This window comes from Apus apus, chromosome 6, assembly GCF_020740795.1.
Source record: "Apus apus isolate bApuApu2 chromosome 6, bApuApu2.pri.cur, whole genome shotgun sequence".
NCBI classification, from domain to species: domain Eukaryota; kingdom Metazoa; phylum Chordata; class Aves; order Apodiformes; family Apodidae; genus Apus; species Apus apus.
This window is the reverse complement of record NC_067287.1, coordinates 7,402,184-7,426,274: the sequence shown is the minus strand read 5'-3', so window position 1 is coordinate 7,426,274 and position 24,091 is coordinate 7,402,184. Positions and strand designations below refer to the sequence as shown.

Here is a 24,091-nt window from a genome sequence, read left to right as displayed (position 1 = left end):
GATGTAAAGCCATTCATCACGTCAGAGGAAAATAGGGTAGGCGAGCTGGCAGCCTTCCTGCCAACTTAAATGGCTTCTTGCCAGGTGGGCAGCTGGAGGAGTTGGACCAGACTCTCTTGGAAGAACCAGTTCTGAATTCTTGAAGTATTCCTCTTTTCCAGAAAGTTTCAGATGCAACTTTTTGCTTTGAACCACTGTGAATGTTAGAAGAAATCTAAATTATTTTACTAAGCAGAATTCACAGCTTCTGCATGGTAATGGATAAAAGGAGGAGCAACACCGTGTTCAGACAGTTTGGGCAAAATCCCATTGCAATGTTGGATAAGCACAAACAAGTAAAATTTTTTTCATATTGCTTTTTATGAAGCAAGATTTTTTTTTTCTAATCACACACGCTTCTTAAATTCAACTGAAAAGACATACAACTGGTGATTCTATTTTGAAGTTGTTTCAATCACAGAAGGCTTGACTTTTCCAAAAATTATTTTATATTCATGAGAAAAATGTATCAAGATAGTTAACAATAGTCTGTGCTACACTTCTGCAGTTCAGAAGAGAATATTTAAATTCAGTAAGAAGGCATACAAAAGGGGTGATAAACCTACCAACCCAACAGAATAAAGTGCAGTAATGTTAGAAAGGGGAGAGAAGAAGATAACCAACAAATAAAGTATAAAGCAGCATCATGAGAATGAGTTAAAGAAATTACTTGTGTTCTCCAGTGCTTGCTTTTTGAATCCTGATGGACATGATTTTCTTGAGGCCATTAAGATGTTCCTCAGTTTTGCTCTATACCACACAAAAATACTAGCTCCCTAACCAAGGAGTGTCAGAAAAGGGCAATTTTCAGGAGGAGGGTCTAGATTCAGTTTGGGTTTTCAGCAGAAACCTCAGGCCGGCAGGCAGCACCCACACCAGCATCCTCCCAGCCACCAGACACATCCTTCTTTCTTCAAAGCTGTGGTGCTGCGTAGAGGTAGGGTTGGAAAATGGATGCAAAACAGGTGGTGAGCTATTTATTATAGATTAGGTGTTGACAGTGTGCTCTGTGCTGTCAAAACATAAACCCTTGTTTTCTTTCCCCTTGGAGCTTCCTGCTAAATAAGCAGACCAGTCAGACACAGAGCTGTTCAGAAGGGCACAGCAGCAGTTTGCTAAAAAAGTGAGAAACCAAGCAAAAAAACAGCATTCTCTACATAACAGACAAACACAGAATCATAGGAGAATTGATTCTTGAGATGGTTTTAATTGCTGCTTCTCAGCTGGTTTTCTGCCTGAACTAAGGAGTACTTTAAATAAATAACATTATCTGTGCAGATTGCATGAAATGGTTTCATTGTGTGCCATTCATTATTTTCAAGCGATTTCCTTTCTTGAAATTAAGCCTCTTTTGAGATGAAATTTAGTATGTATTTTTCTGACTGAAAGGTAATGTATCTTATGCCATATATAAAAAACAAATTTAGACCATCTAGCTTTAGTGAAGATAGTCTTTGAGATCTTTTTTTTTTTTTTTTTATCAGCCACTGGAGAGTTTCCTGTAAGATTTAAATCTGTGAGATAGCTGAGAAACCTTTTGCAAGTAGCAGCTTTTTTGACCTGAAAATTGACATAACAAGATTCAGCTCCATGCAGGGAAAATTGTATGTCCTCAGCTATGCTGAGAAGTGTTAACTTTCTTTTTAAAACGAGCCAACTCCAAATTTATACTGTTGTTGCCACGGGTAGCAGAGGATTGAAGCTGCAGTGCCTGTGCATGAGGATAATTACAGGTTTATGCATCATTGTCAAGATCATTTCCTAGAAAGGGCCATCAGTTTGGAATCTTCAGGTACTAGGATTCCTTTCACTGTTGCAGAAAATTCAATGCAGAGTGGTATCATTTGACCTCTTTGCATATACACATCCTGAATACCTGAGTCTGTTGTTATGAAGATTGCTCTTTATTTCCTTGAAAAGAGCAGTAGCTCTGTCTCTATATATAGACATATAGACATACATGTTAAGTCATTCAGCAGTGCTGAGAAATTGCTGAATTGCTGTTACAAATCAGAGCTTGTAATCCCCCCGTTATACACAGACATTAAAATAAAGATTTAGAAACCTATATTTAATTCAGCGTTTTTAATTATGTTGGGCCAGGGAAAGGGGTCAAAATCCAAGTCAAAAGCCACACAACTCTGAAAATATACTAAAAAATCTTCACATTGGAGAGAAGCATTCCCTTTTCCAGAGCATCTGTAATCCCAGCTGATGTAAAAGTAGCTTTGTGATGAGTTTTTCCTCCTTCAGTTTACCTTGGATGCTTGAACCCTCTTAATCCTGTGCTCTTGCTGCCTAGGGCTCATTGTCATCAGCTGATGTTTGCTGCCATCTACCGTTTTAATTAGAAGAATTAATCAGTTTGCCAGGAGCATGTTCATGTTGGCAAACCCACCAGGTTAGCTGAGGTCAGAGAGAGGGGGGAAAACAGTAGTGTCGCTGTTCTGTGAGGTGGCTGCGGTAAAAGCTGTACCTGCAAGAGAGCCCCATCAGTTCATTTCAACACCAATCAAACCACTAGATGACTTTTTTTCCCTAAAAAATTACTGAAAGGGTCCGTTGATGCCTTAGGTCCATGAAAACTTACCTCAGCTCATTACAGAACATTATTGTCAAATGTGTTTTACAGGGCATTCCGTTACTGCTTGGGTAGGAGGGGGTGAGCTGCTGAATGTCTCCTATTTTCTTCTTAATGTTGCATTTTTTAAGGCTGGTGCATTTAGAATGCATTATTCTTATTTTCAGTTAGCTCTTAGCTTTCAGTTTTTCTGAAGAAACAAAATTAAGATAATCCTTGTTTTCTGTTTTTCAGCTGTTCGTTGGTCTTGGATTTCCATATGAAGGGCCGGCTCCTTTAGAGGCTATTGCTAATGGATGTGCTTTTCTAAATCTAAGATTTAACCCACCAAAAAGTAGCAAAAACACAGAATTTTTCAAAGGCAAACCTACACTCCGAGAGGTAAGCTTTGCCGGTCTTGGTAATTTCTTTATTGAACATGTTTGTGGATTTCTGTTTAGTAACACAATAGAAGAAAAATTGCAGAAATGTTTATTGCAAAAGGTGTGCAACTGTTGTTATCTTTAGCCATTGATGGGATATGTAAATTCTGGCCCTTCTTACTGATGGATCCTAAACTGAAGTTTAACATCAAAGCCTGATGTTCTGCCCAGGAACAGACTGTGTCATCTGATACATGATGTGTCATTTCAACCTGGTTTTATATTTTTGAAGAAGCAAACATTACTGTGTGCTCCGCAGGAAGTAAATAGGTGTTCAAATACATTACAAAAATGGCATTTGTGGGTTGCTGTGTGTGCTTTGGGATTATTATGTTGTTTTTCTCCAGAAAAGTCCCACTCAAGGCACTGTTGAGCTAATGTATCAATGGTCACAGCCCTCTGTGTTTCTGGTTAAACACCAAAGACTTTTGGAGAACTGGCTCTTTATGAGAATAGGAAAACCAAACCTCAAGCTTTCAAAACAGCCAGTGTATTTAGACCCTAGTGAGAGAAAAATGAAGCTAAGTCAACTAACCCCTCATCCTGGCACTGTCTTTGGAAGGTTGTTCTTCTTCGGTGTAGGTAAAATTTGGCCTGTACAATTTCAGGCATTTAGCAGTCATGTGGCTGTTAGTGACATTTGCAGTGTTGCCTGTGACCGTGGCTTGTTCAGAGGTGTGTATCCCTACTTTCTCTACATGATTCTCTGAAGGGAAGGCTTTCTGGGAGCACTTGGGTGATGAGGGCTTTGCACAGCCGTGTTTCCTAATTCTAGTCACGTTGGGCTATATAAACTGCATACTGAGTGGCGCCAGCTAGTTGATAAGCAAAAGACAGTTTCCCATTTTAAACCAGGAACATAAATTCCTTATGATTTTATGATCCAGAACTGTAATTGCCTCTCAGCTTGTTACACATGCAGTAGGTACAGGACATGAGTTCAGAGTTGTTCCTTCTCAGAACTTGCATTGCTAACAAAGGAAATGAGCAGTAAGGGGGAGAGAAGTGTGTTTAAACTTTCTCCTTGGGCTTGGCACCTTCCAAAGCTTTTCCTCTGTGGGTCACTTGATTGTTTGTCTTGTTTCCAGTTGTTCTGTGCCCAGGTACTGTAACTGGTCAGGCTCAGTAAATAATCTGGACCCACCTAGCTCTTCAGTAGGAATGTTAGTGCTTGGAATGCTGTGCTAAATCCCACTGGCATGTGTCAGCACTAACAGTAATGCTGTGCACCTGACTTGCACAGAAAAATAAATCCCTGATGACTGTTTTAGTACAAAATAATATAATGAATGTTCATGGAGAATATTGCTGTGTTCACACGCCCTGCTGACCTATCCTAACAGTGACCTTTTCTTTATCTGGTTTTCATAACTGTGTTGAGATCCTATTGCCAGTAATCCATGTGTTGATTCTTTGGGATTAAGAAAGTCCTAAAATCTACCTCTTGTTTTTTTCAAGTGTTAAAGGAGAATAAAGAACCTTGTGTAGTTCTGTGTCAAATCAGTCTCGTACTATCAGCAGTGAGAGTCACAATTTATCTAAGTGATAGAAGTGATTCTTTATTCACTACTTGTTCTAGAAGCTTGGAAATATTTGAAATTTGAAGGAGAGACAGGTTGACGATGTTGTCTGAAGGTAGGACAGAGCAAGGATGATACTTCTTGAAGCCAGTCAGGCAGGTCTAACCAGGACTGGTAGCAATTAGAGGCTGTGAAAATGTGGGGCTGCTCTGTGAATGAGCTGTGAGGAAGCAAGGTCATATTGTAAAACCAGTTTCAGTAAGCAGCAAGTCTTACGGGATGTGGCTCATTACGAGGATCAAAGCCACAAATGTGAGATGCACAAGTGTTACTTGTGATCTGCATTATTTTCTGATTTTTCAGTTTTCGAACTAAATTCACTTTCTAAATTTAAGCATGGAAAATCTGGAAGATGACTCAGAAGGAATGATGCGGACTGTTAAATTTTAGCTGAACTCTTGCATTATCCTGGTGCATCCAAAAAGCCTGATTAAGAGAGTGAGAGGGAAAGACATCTTGAGACATCCATTTTTACCAATATAATTCCTTCCTTTTCAGTTGACATCTCAGCATCCCTATGCTGAAGTTTACATTGGGAAGCCCCATGTCTGGACTGTAGACATCAATGATCTTTCTGAAGTTGAGAAGGCTGTGAAATCAATTTTGAACCAAAAGGTGAGAAATGTACCTTCAATTTGTCATCAGCACTTGGGAGTGTATTATGTCCTGCATGTACAGTGCTTTCTAATGTTCATCTAATTAAAGCAGAGTGCTGCACTTTGGTAGGATATCAGGGGAAAAAAATCCACAAAATACCACATCTCTGTGGTATCTGATTATCATTGTTTAGTACTGGATATGTCCATTTTTTACCTGAAAAAAAAAAAAAGTGTAAGTGATTTTATGCAGAAATATGTATTTCTTAGGTAAATTATAAAGCAATCTGTGTTTCTGTGCAGTCAGTGAGGAAGCTTCCTTGTGGGTTCTTGAAGCATTGTGGCTGTCCAAATACATGCTCAGCTCTTCTGACTGATTTTGTGGCCTTGAAATAACCACCACTGAAATGCTTGTGCACTGAAATTATGAAACTGTAATGAGGGCACTTCAAGGGTTGGGGGGTGGAAGCAGTTTGAAGTAATTTTCAAAGGAATCATGTTCTTTTTTGTCATAACGTTTTCCTTTTCACCTCAGAACTGAAACTTGGTTTAAAAAGAAGCTCTAGAATCCCAGGGGCTCTCAGACTAGCTTTGTATCTATTCCTTTGCAGTGCACTCTGAGTTCCCTTAAAGATAACTCACCGAGCAACTTTTATTGCCTTTACAAAAGAGAAAAAAACAGCTGAAACTGCTGATGGTTTTGTGAAATTGTCATTTGTTAATGAGTTTATTTGCATTTATTGTTGTTACTTAAGCTGTAATGTAGTATTTGGAATGCAAGCTGCTACCACACAGCACACCAAGAAGTTCATTGAAACAAAAAAACCTCATAAAATTGACACATTTTGTTTCCTCAGATCGACCCTTATTTGCCCTATGAATTTACATGTGAGGGAATGCTCCAGAGGATGAACGCCTTTATTGAGAGACAGGTATGAACTTCTATTGTGGATGAATCTTTTCTTAGTTTGGAAGAGGAGGGCCCTCTCCATTTTGAAGTTTCTCAGTGTTGTTGCTGTTAAAGTAGAAATAGTAGCTGTGCAGCCCTTGGTGTTATATCAAAGAAGAAAGGCAAAGTAATTTTTCAGTGTATGCATGACTTCTTTGTCTAATAATTAGGCACAAAATATATTTGGATCATGAAGTATCACGTTGTCCTGCATTAAACCATGACTCATGTACATACAGAGATACTTTTGTGGTAGAATTGCACTTAGGCTAAAGCCTCTGGGCAGGTTTTTCAAGTGTTCAGTTTCAAACAGTAAAGCATTAAATGGTTTGGAAATCAGTTGCTTAAAGGACTTTTGGTCCCCATGCATTATTGCCAGCTGAGAGCAGCAGAAGATACTGAGTTGGAATAATAAACTGCAGAGGTTTCCATGGGGTCCTCATTTCTAGAAGCTGTATGTTTGCTTGGACTTCTGCCCAAGGCCAAATCTCTTGCAGCAGCCAGCTCTGCCTTTTGGTCTGGCTGCTGCAGAAGAGAGCTGGAAATAACCTGTATCTCTGATATGCCCATTAATTATTAGGATTTCTTTGAAAAGCAGAGGACATGCTCCTGTATCTGTGTTTCTGAAGGTGAGCAGTATTATAGACAGTGTTGAGGAATAACACAACTTAAGTTCAGAAGTGTAGTCAACATAAAAAGGTTATTTCCAGTTTCCTGCCAATAAACACTTTAAAATTTTTGCTGCTGTGTTGTTGACGTAACCTGGAAAAGTATCTCTGCTTCTTTTGATTTTTCTGCTGAGTTAGCTTTAATTGAGAAGTTTGGTCAATGCAGGAAGAAGTGGAGCTCAGTGCAAGGGAGATAAGGAGGCAATCTAGAGAGAGCATCTGTGGGGCAAACCCATCTCTCCCCCCTGGACTTTCCCAAAGTGCTCAGCCCTGGCCTCTCCTGAGTGCTTCTCAGAAATAAGCACAGCATTTTGTTCATTGCTTTGACTAATTGTCAAAAGCCATTATTGTTTCACAGCCCCCAGGATGCTCAAGCATCATTACTCGTTTGCATGTGTTTAGCACTGTGCCTGATTAACATGTCAGATGAAGCACAAACAAAGGTTGAGACTTTGTTTTGAGTCTGTGGTGGGAGGCAGGCAGAACAGAGAAAGCAGCACAAGATTGGAAGAGAAACAAGGATGTGTGGAGTTGATCTGGTTCAGAGGTTGTAGGGTGCATTGACCATGAGAGTGTGGTCTTCTGGGGATGTTTGGATGTTTGAATGTGAAGGGGACTGGGCAGATACACTCACCCACAAGTCACTCTATGGCACAGAGAGCTGTAGGACATAAAGGAGTGGTCTGGAGTTCCCCTTTTGGGGCCTTGTGGCATCCTTGGCCCTCCTCAGGAGAGAGGGCAGCGCTCACAACAAAGGTTTAGTGAATTCCCTGGATCTTCAGATCCAACAGCTGGGCTGAAGATCTTTAGGGTCTGAAATAAGAGAACTACTGTGAGCTGTGGTTTCATGTTCAGCAGTGCCAGATTAAACCAGCTCTCACTCCAAGCTGCTCCTTCATTGCAGTGCAGTGCCCCTGCCAGCAGCCTGCCGTGGCTGTGTGGAGCATCTGTGCCATCCACTCAATCCATCCCTTGATCCTGCGTGCTCTGTGGCTGCTCAAAGGGTTGTGTCAGCTCTGCAAAGCGGCCGCCTAGGGTGGGAACCAAAGGGTGGAACTGCTTAAATTGGCACTGCCATCAAAGGAGCAGCCAGGCAACTGCAGCCAAGGTGGCTGTGGGATTCCTTCTTGCAAAGTTGGGAGCTGTTGGATGAGGCCGGCTGGGATGATGGAACAGACATGCTGACTTTGAAAGATGTGGTTAAGTGGAGTTCATGGTAACCTGGCAGAAAATGTTTTTGGCAGGGCTCTGCTAACAGTTAACAAACTGACTTGGCACAGCGGGGGGTCAGCTGAGCACCAGAGCTTGGCAAAGGGAGTGGAGTGAGGACATTTATCTAAGAGCAAGAAAAGCCAGAGGGAAGAGGACACCTCCTTTGATGGCAGGGCTGAGCCCGCCTCACTTTGAAATTGTGGTTGTAGTTAAGCATCAACGTGGCCTCTTGTTAAGCTTAGCCTTCTGTTTTACATAACATTTTTTCTTTACCCTCATGCATCTAGGGTTGTGAGGCCAGATAGAGTGGGCTGAAGACATCAAATTTAGGTTGCTTTTGATGGTTGGTAGGAAAACTAGCCAGAGACAGCAATCTGAAACACAGCCCTGTGTGCTGGTGCCTGTTAAGGCAATGAATGAGACATGCGTCAAGGTGGTGTAAGGTGAGGTAGGCTTCCCACCAAGCTATGGACCAGAAATGGGAGGCTGTGCTCAGTTTTTGGGAAGAATTTTCAACTAAGAGATGTTAAAAGCTGAAGCCCTCAGCAAATAGTGAAGCCTCTCAGGTGATTCCCTATTGTAAAACTTTGTCTTCTGCCTGCGCTAGCTGTGAATCCAGTCCAATATTATAGAATTATATAATATATATTACAGTATTATATAGTATATACTATTGGATTGGATTGGATTTTGAACCTGTATAATTTCCTCCTGCATCTAGTATTTTAAATATTGATTTTAAAAAGGACAGACTAATCTGAGCACTTCAGTCCAAATAACAAAATGCCTTTTTGAAACAACCTCATTAAAAAGTACCTGCAGCCACCTATTGTTAATCTGTATTTTCAGATGCTGTTAAAATTATTCTCCCATAAATATGCTCTAAAATTACTCAGTTGCTTCAAATGTAACACAAGGGAATAGCTTAGAGTTGCATCAGAGAAATTAAAAATGGATATTGGGGAAAAAGTTCTTCACTGAATGGGTGGTCAAGCACTGGAACAAGATCTCCAGGGAAATGATCATGGCCCCCCAAGCCTGCCAATATTAAGAAGTCTTTGAAAAATGCTCTTAGGTGGTTTAGCTTTTAGGTTGCCCTCTGTGGAGTCAGGAGTTGGACTCTGTGATCTTCCTGGGTCCCTTCCAGCTCAAGATGTTCTGTGATTCATGATTGTATAACATTAATTTATTGGTTAGACCTGGGAGTATGAAAACTTCCTCCTTCAGCAGAGGAAACCTAAACAGAGAAAAAACCCACCAAACCGATATTGAGAACTGGTACATGATTTGGGGTCTTAGCTCCATTAAACAGTTTCAGGTAGTTTGGCCTTTCTAAGCTTTGGGGCACAGTGTGGGACCTGTTCATACAAGCGTTGGTTTTGTCAGGAGAAAGCAAACCATGATGGACTGGGCCCAGATTTTTTTATCGCATTTAATGAGAGTTGCCATATGTTCAAGTAATGGCTGAGTATCATGCAATGTTAAAGCCAGTAATTTAACATTTTCCCTTTGCTTTTTCTCATTTTAAATGTCAAGAAGAACTTGTGATTGAATAGTTTTTGCTAGCAGGTGTGTTTAGAAACTGTGTCTGCCTTCCCTCTTTCCACTGAGGTGACACCTGAACTGCATGCATTGCTTATAGCCAGTTTCTTTCAGAGTTAGGGGAGCATTTTTCACTAGCAGTTCAAGCAAGAAGAGCAAACAAACTCTTTGGCTCCTGGTTGCTTCATAGAGATCTTCATGAGTTCAGCTCCCTCCATAGCACTGTGAGTTCCCAGTCCTTTCCAGATGGCTCTCCACATGGGCCACTGGAGACATTTCTCGCCTACAGAGTAACTGGCCTCTGGAATTCCTCTCCTACCAGGACTTCCTCTTGATATTTGTGCTGTTACAAAAATAGTTCTGCTTAGCACCGAGTTAGTGAAACACGAGTCACTGAGAGAGAGAGAATGGGCTGGCTGTGTGGAAGTAAAGAGAGTAGCTAAAGTTGCTTATGATAAATTCTAAAAGGCAGAGGGTAGGGAAGAAGCTTCTTTGCGTACAATGATGCCGCCATACTTCAAATCAAAGGTCATAGTTCCCTCATGCAAAAAAGAAAAGTTTTTAAAGGGGCTTAAAATTTTTAATTTAATGCAGTCAAAATGAGCTGCAAAGTTAGCGTTTGGGTTAGTTTGGGGATGCCCCCTCCCTGGAGGTCCTCACGGCCAGGTTGGATGGTGCTCTGAGCAACCTGATCAGTGGGGGTTGGAACTAGATGGTCTTTGAGGTCACTTCCAACCCAAACAGTTCCGTGATTCAATTATTGTTTTACTAATGGGGAAAATTGCTGTCAAGGGACTTGGATGTATCATAACAAAATATCATCTGTCACTGCAGGATTTCTGTCATGGGCAGGTGATGTGGCCCCCATTAAGTGCCCTTCAGGTAAAAATTGCTGAACCTGGAAAATCATGTAAACAAGTTTGTCAGGAAAGCCAGCTCATCTGTGAGCCTTCCTTCTTCCAGCATCTTAACAAGGACAAAGCTCTGCTTAGGTAAGTACATCGTAGCACAAACATATTATTTAGTCTCTTTTTATGGCACTGGCTGTTGCCACATGTCACGTTTAATGTACGGATTCTGTGAGAAGGGAAAGTGTGGACAGAGGTACTGCCTGCCTGGCTGCAGCAAGCTGGGAGGTTAGCTGGCAGTCCTTCCCAGCGTGGAGGGTGAGTTACTGCTGTGCTGAGGGCACCATTCCTCACAGCATGTGTTTCTGCCCTGAGTAGAGCACCAAAACCCCAAGTTTCTCTCTCTTCTTTCCCCCACTATCTCCTCATGTGCACTGCACCAGTGCCTTTTGATGTTGGGTTGCTTGCAGTGAGCAAAGATGCTTCTGCTGCAGGGATCACAGATACCAGGACTGTAATTGTGCTTGGATGGACCCTTGGCAGCCCTGGCTGAGCAGGTGCACTAATTCCATAGCTTTGCCACATCCTTCTGAGTTAGCAAACTTGCATGGCTCCTAGTGCTAATCTTAACTGAGCTCAGCTGGGTTAGAAACTAAATGCATTTTGCTGCAGTGGGTAGGACTCTGTGCACATTGTGTGATTTCTGTCAGCTGTTCACATTATTTTCAGTATAGCACTTTTAAAGTGTGACTTTTATTTATTGAGCTCCCTCTTTAGTCACAATTAATATCTATATTGAAACTTCTATATTCACTGGCAATTAGCAATTATTGTTACTGCAAAGCTTTTGTCATTTATGTCCTAGGTAAAGAATTGTAAACCCTTGTACATTAGAGGTATTAGTACCAATTTATAAAGCTTACCAGCTATGCATTAAGGAAATTAACGTTGCTTTCATGTTCTCTTTGGGAACACTTCTGCCTTCTTTTTAGAATGGAAAAATAAAAAGCCCTCAAAGCTGGGCTCCAACAAATGGCTGGTAGGGAATCTGCTTTCTAGGTGTTCTATCTCTGCTCTTTGATAAACTGAACTGTAGAAAGTTTTCATATTTTGTTTGAAAAGTTGTAATTTCCAGTGGAGTTTAGAAACAGCTCATATAAAAACTTTGTCGTTTCTTTTCTAGCTGTCTGGACAAAATTATAATTCTGTGGAAAAAATAATCTGTCAGATGCTGAAAGCTACTGATGTTTCCAAAATAAGTGAAAAACAATCCTCTACTGTAATTGCTACCCTTGTGCTTAAGCCTTTTGGTCAGAAAATGGCAATGGAATGTTTCTTTTTTCAGCTAGTTCGTGTGAGCTGGTTCTGGGAAGCAGTGGGCTGAACCCCACAGCATCCCCTCACCTCCTTCTACCCAGGGCTGCCTGGGGGGGACCCCTGCCATAATCAATAGGAATATCTCCTGGTTTCAGATTCTTTATTTCTGTCTTCCTAGAAGTCCACAGTGTCTTTAAATACTGTGTTTCGGGGAACAGTCAAAAGCATTTTTTTTGACTACTTGGGTTAATGTTTAGGAAGCAGAGTTAAGCTGAAAAGGCTGCACTGCCCTCTGCAGAGAGACTCTGCACAGGCAAAAAGAGATGAGAGTCATGGTCTGGAAATCTGCAGTTCTGACTGGACTTGATTTAGGATGTAGTACAGCTTTTTATTTTTGGCAAGGAAGGATGAAAACTGTACCAAACTCCTGTAAAATCCACTGTGATTTAGATCGTGTGCTTTGCTTTTCAGGCATAACATTGAATGTCTCACCATGGAGTCTGCAAATGACATTCTGGTCCCCTCTTTTGATGGAAGAAGGAAGCACTGTGTTTTCCAAGGTGACCTCTTATTATTCAGCTGTGCCGGAGCCCACCCAACTCACAGAAGAATCTGCCCCTGCAGAGACTACATTAAGGGGCAGGTTGCACTTTGTAAAGACTGCCTATAGCAGCAGCAGAGCTTTTGAGTTGAGGACAAAATGTAAGTAGTTTGGAGAGGAGCTACTTAACACTTCCTGCACTTTTGTCCAGGGTTTTTGCTGCAGGCAGAGCTATCATTGCTGGGCAGAATTATCTACTAAGAGAGGAGGGATTCATAACAAACAGCTAACTGATCTTTTGGGTTTTTTTTTCCTATAAGAACATTTGCAGTGTAACTCTCCAGATTCCTTCATCTGTTTGCAAAGAGAAAAGAGTTTCATGTTCTACAGTGATTTGAAGATGACTGCACAGAATAGTTTGTAGAAAACTCCCAGACCCATCAAACTTCTTTTTTTGTTGTTTGGATGAAGTGTTTTCTATTTTTTAATGAGTTACAACATCTCTCCATCATGGTTAGCTAAAGGATCTCAACTTCATTCCAGTAGAGAATCAAAAAAAGTGTGCTTAAGGGAGGGAGGACTGACATTTAACTCTAGGTGCACTGGTTTAGGTACTGCTTTAGCTTGAATGGCTATAAAGTGGTTTACTTCCCAAGAACTTGGAATCACAACATAGCTCCGCACCCTATGATTGGGTTATCTGGGCCCAGATCTTATTTCTTTTTCTTTCTTGTTTTGTTGTTGTTTTTTTTTTAATTTTTGTATACAACAAGGTATTGTCTGCATCACAGCTGCTGCATCAGAGCAATCTCAACAGAGAGTATCATGAAATGAGCAGATAGGCAGTTACCAACATGTGACACATCATCTTGGTGGCTCGACAACTGACTAGGGCTGTGGCACTTTTCAGCGTGGAAAAGCTACAAACACATACTGCCATGTTCAGAATTGTCACAGTTTACTGATCCCATTTAGAAAATAATCCTTGGAATTTGCCCATGCTTCTGTTGTTGTCTGTCTACGAGAAATACTGTGTGAAGCAAAAAATCTTCAGCATCATTGGAGCAATATTATCATTAGAGCCTCGGTTTGCTACGGCTTCCAGTAGTTAAAGTGTTGCTGAATGACATAGAAAGGTTAAATTAAGCTAACTATAATTATTGTATGGTAGAAATGTAAAATGTCTTCATAACTAGCTAGGTTTTTAAAGAGAATTTTTTTTTCTGAGGAACAAGTAAGAGGAGACAAACAACTGCTAAGAAAAGCACTGATCAGTCTCTTGGGTTCTTTGATTGGTTTTCTCTTTGGGAAGGGGGTGTGTTACTTTTTTCCTTCTTTTTTTTTTTTTAGCAGGCACTACTTACCAATTAAGAATAAAACAATTCAAGCGTTTGGAATTCAAATCAAACTTCACTTTTTAGAGCAGCAAGTTAAGTCTTCTAAAACAACTTCTTTTTTTGTACAGGTGATTTTTGTTATTTTTAGCAGAAGGTGGCATGCTTGACAGCACCATTTGTAGTCAGGAAGTGATGTGCTCAGATGAGTGAGAAACAAATCTGCAGTATGTTTTTAAAGCAGGTTAGCAGTTTGGATGTGCTCTGACCACACTGGAAGAAACCCTCAAATCAACACGAAGGGTTTTTTCATAAAGATTAACAAACATTGCCAGGTGATAATGAAGAGCATAGATACTTGAAATGTTCCTTTCTTGGATGTATCTGGTTGGTTCAGGTTTTTCTTGTAACTGGCATTCATTACCCATGTGGGAATGTTGGTGTATCTCTTGACCTACCAAAGACCAAGCAAGGGAAATGCTGTTCCGTTGTGGATGAACTCTTAAGACAGGAGAACAGAACAGCATCCATTTAAAGTTTCATTTTAAAAGGAATTAATTAGCTGTTCCACAGGTTTTGTTTCCTGCCTCAGCACTTCTGGCTGTGTTATACTGTAACACTCCATAGCATTGCCATGAACTACACAGGAACTTAATCCTGAGAGATTGTTGAGTATCCACAGAGGATATGTGGGAGCTGTTGAGCAGCAGGGTCACCAGTAACTGGGTTGTGATCATGATAAAATCTGCTGTATTTTAGAGTAATTTTCCAGAACCGGAACAGCTGGGTTCTAAAATGGGAGGCAAACTTTTTGCATGAAAAGAAAACAAACACAAACTATGATGAAAGTTCGTACTGTTCCATAGCTCAGCATTTGCTTCAGTCAGCACAAATGTAGTTTGCAATAGTTTTAATACCCTGGAAAAGCTGGGAGGGGAGGATTGGAAATGGGTCTGAGCAGGCACAGCAATTAATTTTGTATTTATATAAAATATTTCCCACATTCCTGTGCGTATTTGTGCAACTGGAAAATTCTGTGTATAAAAGTATATATACTCCCACCTGGTGCTGAAAGTAAAGGCAACAGCAGAATATGTCTTTACCAGTTTAGCCTGAGGTTCTTCAGGCAGGAATTTATTTTGGAATGAGCTATCACAGAATTATGTTGGAAACAAAGGTTTGTATGTGTGCACTTAACGAATGCAAAACACGTAGTTTCTGCTGTAGTGTAATTCTTTGCTGTAAATACATATTTGCTTGTTCACACACACACTGTAAGGTCCACATGGCATACTGCATTTTATTTTGCCTCTAAACCTTTAAAGATGGGAGGGTTTTGGTAGTTGTTATAAATTTTCTGCTCTAGTGCTTTGCTCAATGCTAAGTTTGCCTTTACCACAGCAGGGAGAGTCTGTTATAAGCTCTGTTATTTTCATGCTGTAGCACTGTTTCTTTCTAGCCTACTGAACTGAATTACTGCATATTGGCAAAAATGGAACAGCAAACACTGATGCTGCTTGCATTTCAGGCAGGGACAGAACATCCATATTGGCTTCAGAATTGGTTGGGTCTGATCCTGTTTCCACCGAAATCTATAGAGAAAACTCCCTAAAGGAAAAAGAATCAAGACCCATAACTTGATATTATTAATTTTATTGGTATTATTAATTTTAACCTCTGTTTTCAGAAGAAAGATTGCTTGTAGGAAATACAGCTTCAGTGTAACTTTCTGAAAAGGAGACCATCATACAGGAACTGTAAGTGCATGAACTTTGTAAACATCACTCACTGCACCGGATTTCGCACCGTCACCAGCAGTGGGTGTTGGTGCTTGGTAAGGAAGGGAACCTTTCCACAGACAAGCAGTGGGGCAAATCCATGTGGGACTGTTGGAATTATTTACTAAGGCATATAATATATATCTACATTTCAGGGCAGAGGGCAGCCTTCTGTCCAAGTTCCATAACTACTTTCCTTCCTAATTAGAGTATAAAGGTGTAGTCCACTTATTGCACTTAACCAGGGATGCTGGAGGTGGGGCTGTGCTGCTGTGTTTCAGTCTGACAGTGAAGCTTGCAGCTTCCTTCACTCAGAAATCAGGTTTTTGCATGACTTGCATTTGAATATATTGTTCAGCGACTGATGGGGAAAAAAATGTCAAAAGTTGAATTGAAAAACCTTTTACGAGCTTTCAAAACATATCTCTCATATCAAGACATTCTTTGTTTTAAAATTTTGTATTTTTGTATGTGACCTAGTTGTTTTCAAAAATCTTGTTCTTACAAGATTAGAGAACTTGAGAGAAGCATTTACATATTTATTGAAATGAACATAAAAGGCTTGCCTTTGAAAGGTAAAGTTGGTAAATACACACTGTCTAAAAATGCCAATAAAAACCTCATTTATTTCATATATGCAAGTTGATTTGCACATGTATAAATAGAGTTGCTTTTTGCTTTTTTTGCTTAGTTTCTGTTTCTTTTTGTAATTTACAGTCACAGCTGTGTGTTTGCTTGTTTATATCAGATTATGTTTCTCCTGCAAATATTTAATGTTTATGTGCCTTTTTTTACTTTGGGGTTTGGATGAGTGTTTGGATTATGGACACTGTCTGAACAAGTATAATGGAACACTAATTACAGGTAAAAATAGTACTTGATGACTATACAACTTAGAGGTATGAATTCTGAATATTTTAAGTAGTAGAGAAATCTGTTCTAAAATGGTATGGTAAGAGTTAAAAAGATAAAACTGTAATTTTAACAATTCTGGCAAAACATTGCTTTTGTGAGCAACATACCCTTTCTAAATACCTGTTAATTTGACATGAGAGCTCCTGCTGGGATGGGTTGTGTGTTTGATGACCAGAGAGCAAACTAAAGCCTGTACATTCCCCAAGAGACAGTGCTAACAAACCTCTAGAAACAGCCACCTCTGATTTGATCAGCAGGAAAACTGCAGATCCACATGAAGTTTGTGAGGTGTTGGTTTGTCAGACAAACACGTCTGTCCGTGGAAGTGCGTGGGGCAATTCCTCGTGCTACCAGGAGAAGTACAATCCTTGTATCATACCCGAGTTTACAGCTCTTGGAGGGGAGGGAACTCTGGATTTTGAGCTTATTGCAGATTTCTTTTCTTTTTAATGCTGCTTTTCTGCAAGAAGAGTGTTTTGCAGCCTAGGTGGTGCTCAGGTTGGTTTCAGCTGGAGATGGCAGAAGGGGTTGCGGACAGAGCCAGGACTCTGTGTGTTCCCTGCTCAGCTCTGCTCCCCACCACTCCTGCTGCTGGTTGTACCTTGCTTATTGCAGTCAGACTTGCTGAAAAAATCTCTGTTGAGATCAGCTGCAAATCAGGTTGTTGGCCAGTGACTTCTCTCCTCACTTCATCATGCTGTGCTATCCTTAAATATCCTAATTCACATCCTTGGTTTATCCTTGATACGAAAGACATGCTCTCCCCTCTCAAAAATGAGCAGCTTGTCTGAGTAACACAGATGATTTACGAGTTTGCAGCACTTTTCACATAAACAAATCCCAAATGGCTGTCTCAGGTATGTAGTTTGCTCATAGTGCATTTCAGGACCAGATTTTGTTAGTAAAATTAATTAAATGGGATGAATTGGACTGGATACAATCATCCAAGTCTAATTAACTTTGTGACTCCCACAGACTTCAGTGATAGCAGAACTCCTCCATTCATTTTTCTTCACATTAAAAAAGCAGCTCTCCCTTTTTAATAAATATATAAAGCACTGTATCTTACAAGATAAAGACCAAACACATGCAGTTGTATTGTACACGTATCAGCAACCAGCTTCACTTGCTGTAACATACACCATCTCTGAGTTGATGTTAATCAAGTATCAGCTGATAACTTGGTTTAGTAGCTGCTCAGTTTGGAGTTGGAGGGGTTGGGTATTTGTTGTTTTTTTAAAGAGACTATTGGTTATCAGTTTTCAGTTTCACAGCCTTTTTTTCCAGGGGTGCTAACATTTTGGCATGGCTCTTTCTTTGTGACATTTGCCCTACAGCTGCTATGCCTTCCACTTTTGACTTGCAGTCTCTTTCCATTTGCAGTGTTTGGTCCCATCCTTTCAGGGGCTGCCATAAAGTGGAGGAGAATCATGCACTGCCAGAGTGGGCTTTCCTGCAGGCTGAAAGGGCCAGGGCCAGGTACAGTTTCACTGGGACATGCTTTAATGATCCTCATGTAAATGTAACATCAAAACATACTTTTTTATAGGCAGTGACTTGAATCTCATCTTCATATTTTTAAGCAGCTCTATAGGTTGGGTTTAACATTAGCTTGCAATTTCTGAGTATGATATTTAAATGGAATGTGTAAACACCAAACTCCACGTATCTCGTGTGAAATGTTTACTGTAGGAATGTATTGAAAATTCCAGAGGCTGAACCCCAGATGTGAGGTATCCTTCATGTTCTTTCTTTCAGGGAAAAATAACAAAGTGCAACTGTTGCCAGAGTGTCTTGATAGGTGTAATCTTTACATATTCATGTAATTATGAACATACACTAGTGTGTTTATGAACATACACTAGTGCTCTCTCAACAGCACTAAGCCACCTGTTTATTAAATGGGTAAATAAAATCAGGTCCTCAAAGTTCTGATAAAATGAGTAATAACTCCACCTTCCACACACAGAAACTGCTTGGAAAAAATCAGTTTGTAATCAAGTGACAGATGCCCTTCCCTGTGCTGGGAAGGTCAGTGCAGGTGCCATGTAACTAAGGTGGGCTCTGCATGGGAACAGAACTTGTCACCTTGCCTAAGGGCTCGCAGAACTGGAGCACCTTGGACCCTGTTGTCCTGGTGTTTCAACAGCTGCTTCTCTGTAAAACAGTAATAACATCTGTATCACACTGCACTGTCCTTCTTGCCAGTGCTGGCCCCAGGGCAGTGCTGCTGCACTCGTGGCTGGGCACAAAGTCACAGCTCAGTCCTGCAGGAGCCAGCAAAATCCTTGGCCTGGAGGGAGCTTGTAAATAACAGGATGGCATTTACTGGAGCCATCCAGGAACTTGGCAACACATCCTGGCTCAGACTCCAGCAGCTGCAAAGTAGTTTGAAGTATCAAATAGGTACACAATAAATCAAGTTAAATTGCTGTCTGAAGGCAGTTAATTTTAATAGGTTATACCCAGAACTAATTTGTTACATTCATTAACGGGTCTGTTGCAGAACAGTGCCAGTGACAACCATTTTTAAGCAGCCATGGGTTTATCAGGGTTTTGCACAGGAATGCAGCAGGGGCGTGCAGTTTTTACCAAAGGAAAAAGGAATAATTCTTATTAAATGATAAAAGTTACCCTGAAGATTCTAAGAAAGCTGAGAAAGTATTACAAGGGACTATTTACAAAGCTGATTTGAGCTCGGAGAAGCTGATCCCCCTGAGCTTGTGTGGCTGACAGCCGAGGTCCTGCAGAGGGAAATTTGGGGCAGCTGTTTGGTTTCTGGTCTGAATGATTCCCTGGAGGAGTCTCTCTGTCTCTCCATGGATGAAAGGGGTCAAAATCTGAACAATCCCTGTAGCGCTCGAAATTGGAAAAACAACCTACTGAAATCTGAAAAAATAAAAAGGTTACTGCTTTTTGCAGATAGTAGTTTGGAGTCAATGACAGATTTTTATACATCCATGAGAACTTCAGGGTCAGGCTGGTACTATGTATGGTTTAAATTCTCTCCTAAAAGGTTGATCCTTTGTTTTGTTTAATTGGTTGTGTTCCACTATATTACGTTCAAGCAGTTTGATTTAGAAAGAACAGAACACAGTGGTTCAGATTCTGTCAAGTTACTGGGGTTCAATAGGATGGGGGTTTTATAATTTTATTTGATTTTTTAGAGAAGTAAATGTCTGTACTTTAATGGCATAGAAAAAAATGCTTTGTTTTCACTGTTGTAGAAGAAAACTAGGGAGAAGTTTATTTTTCAATAAACCTTTTTCTTGTGTGATTTGGATTTATGATTGCTTTGTGCTTAAATGGGAAGTCCATGAACTGCCATTTATCCAAAGCTGTATTTGTGTGGCCTATCCTTGCAACTCTGGAGCTGGGCATTGCTGGCCTACCTCAACAGAGGTAAGTTTCCCTTCTACTCCTATCTTGACTATAAGAACAGGCAAGTAATTGTAATTTTTGTTTATCCAAGTTGGATAACGGGTAAAAATCAAGGTTGGTTTTAGGAGGGCAGTCTTGCCACAGCAGTAGTTGGGAATTCTTGCTTTCCCAGAACATTCCAGCACACAAGGAAGACTGTGGCATTGCACTGGCACACGGGTATACAAGACTTACTGGTGCAAAATACTACAGAGTTAAAAAAACAGCTTTAGAGAGCGTTGCCTTTTCAAGATCCGTGTTTGAATGCAAAGAGCTTGGATGGCTTATGGAATTCTGGCACATGGGACAAGAGATGAGGCTTTGGCCTCAGTGCCTCCCATGCAGGGCTGAGGGGGCTGCAGGAGCCACTGCCCAGAGGTGCCCCAGAACCTCCCTGCCAGAGTCCTCTGAGATGGTAACTTGTGTCTGTGGGGAGTGGGGGGTGTGTCAGGGCACTTCATGAGTGCCAGGTTAAATCACCTTGGAGGTTGTAAACTGATGGATCAAAAAAAGACACAATATAAATGTCCACGTGGTGAAACTTCTGGGGAGCTGTTGGTTTGTTTCAGCTGCACCTGTTCTGCTGGAAGGCTCTTGCTGCCCAGTTCAGTACTGGTTAGCTCAGCTGTGACTGAGGGAAGGGACCTCTGGTGTCAGCTGCTGCTAGGAGTGTTGAGAGGTTTTGGTGAAGGTACCTGAGAGTAATAGAACAGTCAAAGCAGGAGAGGTTCAATAGTGACATTAATAGTAAAAAAAAAAACAAATGACTGGAAAATCAGCTCTTTTTTTGGTTGTTCTGAATAGCATCCACTTGTAGATTAGTTGCTCTGTATTTTTTACAACTACAGTAGAGAGAAGCAACTGCTCTTAGAACCAAGACCTTTTTCCAAGTTTGTTGCATGATTGTTGTGCTTTTTTAAAATGTGGCCAAACGTAACCGAGTAACATAAAATGAGAATAATATAGAAGTCAGTAACTGTCAACTTGATCCTTTTTATCTCCTATCTCAATTAATGGCAAACAATGCTGGTAAGCAGTAGCATAAATCAGAACTTGGAGCTGAAAGGCCTGCAGGCTGAGAAAAGGTTTATGATTCAGGATTGAATATCCAGTTGGATGATCTGTTCACTGCTGGGATTAGGGCGTTGAGAGCATTGTGGCTACACATGATGGTTGTCTGTGCATTGCTGGCTGTGCTTCTGCAGGAGCCTTTTAATACTGTTCCAGTGAGGTGAAGTAAGTGAATATCCTTGACCAGCTGCCTGTTTTTATGGGTATTTCCTTGGGATACTTCACCTCAGATTAAAATGGGTAAAACTGTTGTTGGTTCTGTGTTGCTATTGAACATACCACAATTCCCAAATGTTTCCTGACATCAAAATGAGTTAGTGGAGGACACTGCTCATTCAGTCCTGTGTTCTGGTTATTTTTGGAAATGTGTTCCTTCCTGTGTCGTTCCCCTAATTGTTGTTTGGCTTTGACATTATATGGAGACATCTGTAAAATGGTGAGAAGCTTGAGTCAGATGTGGGCTGTGTTGCAGTCACATAATGGAAAAAAAATGTATAAAAATTGGAACGTGGAATAAGAAAATACACGATGCAGCTGTACTGGAAAGATCACTGAGGGAGCTTAAATACTAAACACTTCAACTCTCACACACTTAGACTGGATTCAGTCAGACTCCATCTGGTAGAAAGTCCATAGATGGTAACATTTTGCTGGGAGTTGGTGCAGCTCTCAGAAGCCTCACCTCACACCCACACTTCCTCTTCATGCAAGAGACAGAGCATCCCAGGTCACTGCCTTGCAGTGCCCCCTCTTTATCCTTGTCAGGACTCACATGGCTTATTATTTACTGAATATGGGTATTTAGTTTAACTTAAATCCTGGTAGTAAATCTTTGGTGCCAAAAATTGAATATTGTTTGCACTGGCCAGACTCTGGCTGTTCAGCCTCACTTGTATGTCCTGCTTTGTCTTGTGGAGCCTTGGCTTGCAGGCCTTTCCTCCCAGGGGCCTCCCTGCAGGACCTCGGAGGAGCACTGGCTGGCTGAAGGCATCTGCCTCGTGCACGTTTGTGAGGAGCACATCTGTGGGGAGGGAAACTTTAAAAAGTGTTGGACAGACACTGCTGAAATGTAACAGCATCTCTAAAGAGCGTGTACCCAGGTGGCAGGCTCTGGTCGTTCAGCAAGTAACAACAGCTGCTTGACATGTAAGTAATTGGTACAGTAGATCTTTGGAGTAAAAGCTGGAGACCCCTGAGATTTAATTTTCTCCCTGCCTTGGCAGGAGGGAGGAATTCAAGTGATTTGCCCAAGGCCACACTGCAGGCTTGGACTCGTGATGGGTCAGCCCCAGTAAAAGAAGTGGATATTTGTTGTTACTTGGCCAGTTTAGAATAGGTGTTGCCTTTACTCCTTGCTCCGTGGTGAGGTGCCAAAGCCCACTTGGAATACCAGGGCTTATGGCAACAGCATTAGCTGACAAAATGGGATGTTTCCACTTACTTGCTAAACTGACAGGCACAAGCGTAGCCCTGCTGTGCAGGATTTGGATAAAATGTTCTTTCAGCCTCCCTGCATCCATGTGTCAGTCCCAGCTGGCCCTGCACCCACCGGGGTTCTGCTCATCTTCCTGTGAGCAGGCTGGAGGCTGCTGGAGGAGCAGACATGCTGACTGGTGAGTAGCACCCAACAGGTAACACTGACAAACTTCTGCATGATAGGGCGGCTGAAAGAAAAACATCTGCTTCCAAACACAGGAGGAACAGGAGAAGGAACTATCCCTGGGTTGTCTGCTATTTGATTTAATTACACTCACCAGTTGCATAACCTGGCCCCGCGTGCCAGGCCACAGGAATGTGTTGTCCTGCTCCTGCCTAGTTACTGGTACTCGGTAAACACAGCACAGGCTCGGCGATCAGCTTTGTCACAGCACCACTTGGTGGCAGTGCGCCTAAGGCACACTAGCAGCAGGCTATTGAGAGCAGTGGTAAAAAGTTACAGGTGCTGTGAGCCCAGCAAAACACTTCCCTGCCTGCAGGCTCTGGCTGGGCCACCCACACAAGTCCCTTCATCCTAGGGATAAGCTCTGGTCAAGCAGCCTCAGCACCTCCTCTCTGATGCTGCAGAGGCAGCTTGCTGCTGTTGTGGCCCTCTATTCAAACCTCTATCCTCAGAGACTTAAAATCTGTAGTGAAGACACTTCTTGAGTATAAACTTGACTATCTTGGGAAAAGCCAGTGCCAGGTTGGGGACAAACATTGTGCTTTGTCTATTATTACGGCTTAATACCTGTGGGGTACCCTAGCATCTCCTGGAGCTGGCCCACACTAAAAGAATGCCAGCAATGGCTGTGCTTGTTCCAGGCACCTGGGGTTGCAGAAATGCATATGGCAGCTTTGGGGATGAGCAGCTGTGGTAAATTGCTGGATGCAGATGTAACTAGAGCTGAATTTGCATGTCTGAGGAGCTTTTTGTCTCAGGTCGTTGCTTCAGGTCCATTTCTGGAACAGCATTTTCAGCAAAGAGCTGCTTTTGAGGCTCCATTTTTGCCCCCTGGTTGGATGGTGCTTATTTATGGCTTACCTGCTATTGCTAGGACTGAAATGGGCCTAAGTCCTCCAAGAGTGTTCCAGAAACAAGTGTAAACATTCATTTACTCAGTGTTTAGCTTTGCTTCATGCGTGGACACAGCTGCATAGTCTTGTGCTCCTATTCATACTGGGGATTTTAACAGCATTATTTATTGTTTGAGCTAGGTGTTGGTTTGGCTGTCCTACACACTTGCAGTGGTCTAGGACTTCTGGGTTACAAAGGTTATGTCAGGAATTAAGTATCTTGCCCTAGCCAGTCCCACCTGCTCACCTCCCAGCAGCAGCAGCTGGCCTTGGCCTCTGCTGCAAACAGGCAGCACTTCAGGTAGTTCCCAAGTGTCATTGTCCCAACTAGCAATGGGTCTGGAGAAGTAATAAAGCCCCTGGAGAGGCAGAAGAAGGTAAACAGTACTAATAACACTAAAAAAAACCAAATGTAATAACACTAAAAAAAAACGAAATGTCGAATAAAGCCATGTTCAGGCTCTGGTTCTGTGTTGCTGAGGCTGAAGACCCTTGACAAAAGCTCATTAATCAGTGGGGAAATAACTGTTCCACTGCTCACTTCGTGGAACTATGGGTTAGAGAAGAAGCATAATGGAAAAATATCAGGACCAAGCAAAATCATAACAAATTAAGAACCTGTGTATGAAGAAAGGGTCTTGCCCTGGCATTTGATATTTAAAAATCCACCTGTGACGAGTACAGTGATGACTCTTACACTCTGCAGTCTTTCTGGAATCCTTGCT

General features: G+C 41.5%; 1 protein-coding gene across 6 annotated transcripts in view; it reads left to right on the top strand.

Annotated features, from left to right (window-relative positions):
* Positions 1–19,599, top strand: part of MGAT5 (alpha-1,6-mannosylglycoprotein 6-beta-N-acetylglucosaminyltransferase) — a 119,572-nt gene extending 99,973 nt beyond the window's left edge. For all 6 annotated transcript variants that reach the window (XM_051623330.1, XM_051623331.1, XM_051623329.1 and 3 more), the window contains 5 exons: positions 2,855–3,001; positions 5,121–5,237; positions 6,076–6,150; positions 10,424–10,581; positions 12,226–19,599. In XM_051623330.1, coding sequence (XP_051479290.1) covers positions 2,855–3,001; positions 5,121–5,237; positions 6,076–6,150; positions 10,424–10,581; positions 12,226–12,424 — 696 coding nt within the window. In that variant the 3' untranslated portion in view covers positions 12,425–19,599. The remainder of the gene's footprint in view (positions 1–2,854; positions 3,002–5,120; positions 5,238–6,075; positions 6,151–10,423; positions 10,582–12,225) is intronic.
* Positions 19,600–24,091: the final 4,492 nt, after the last annotated feature.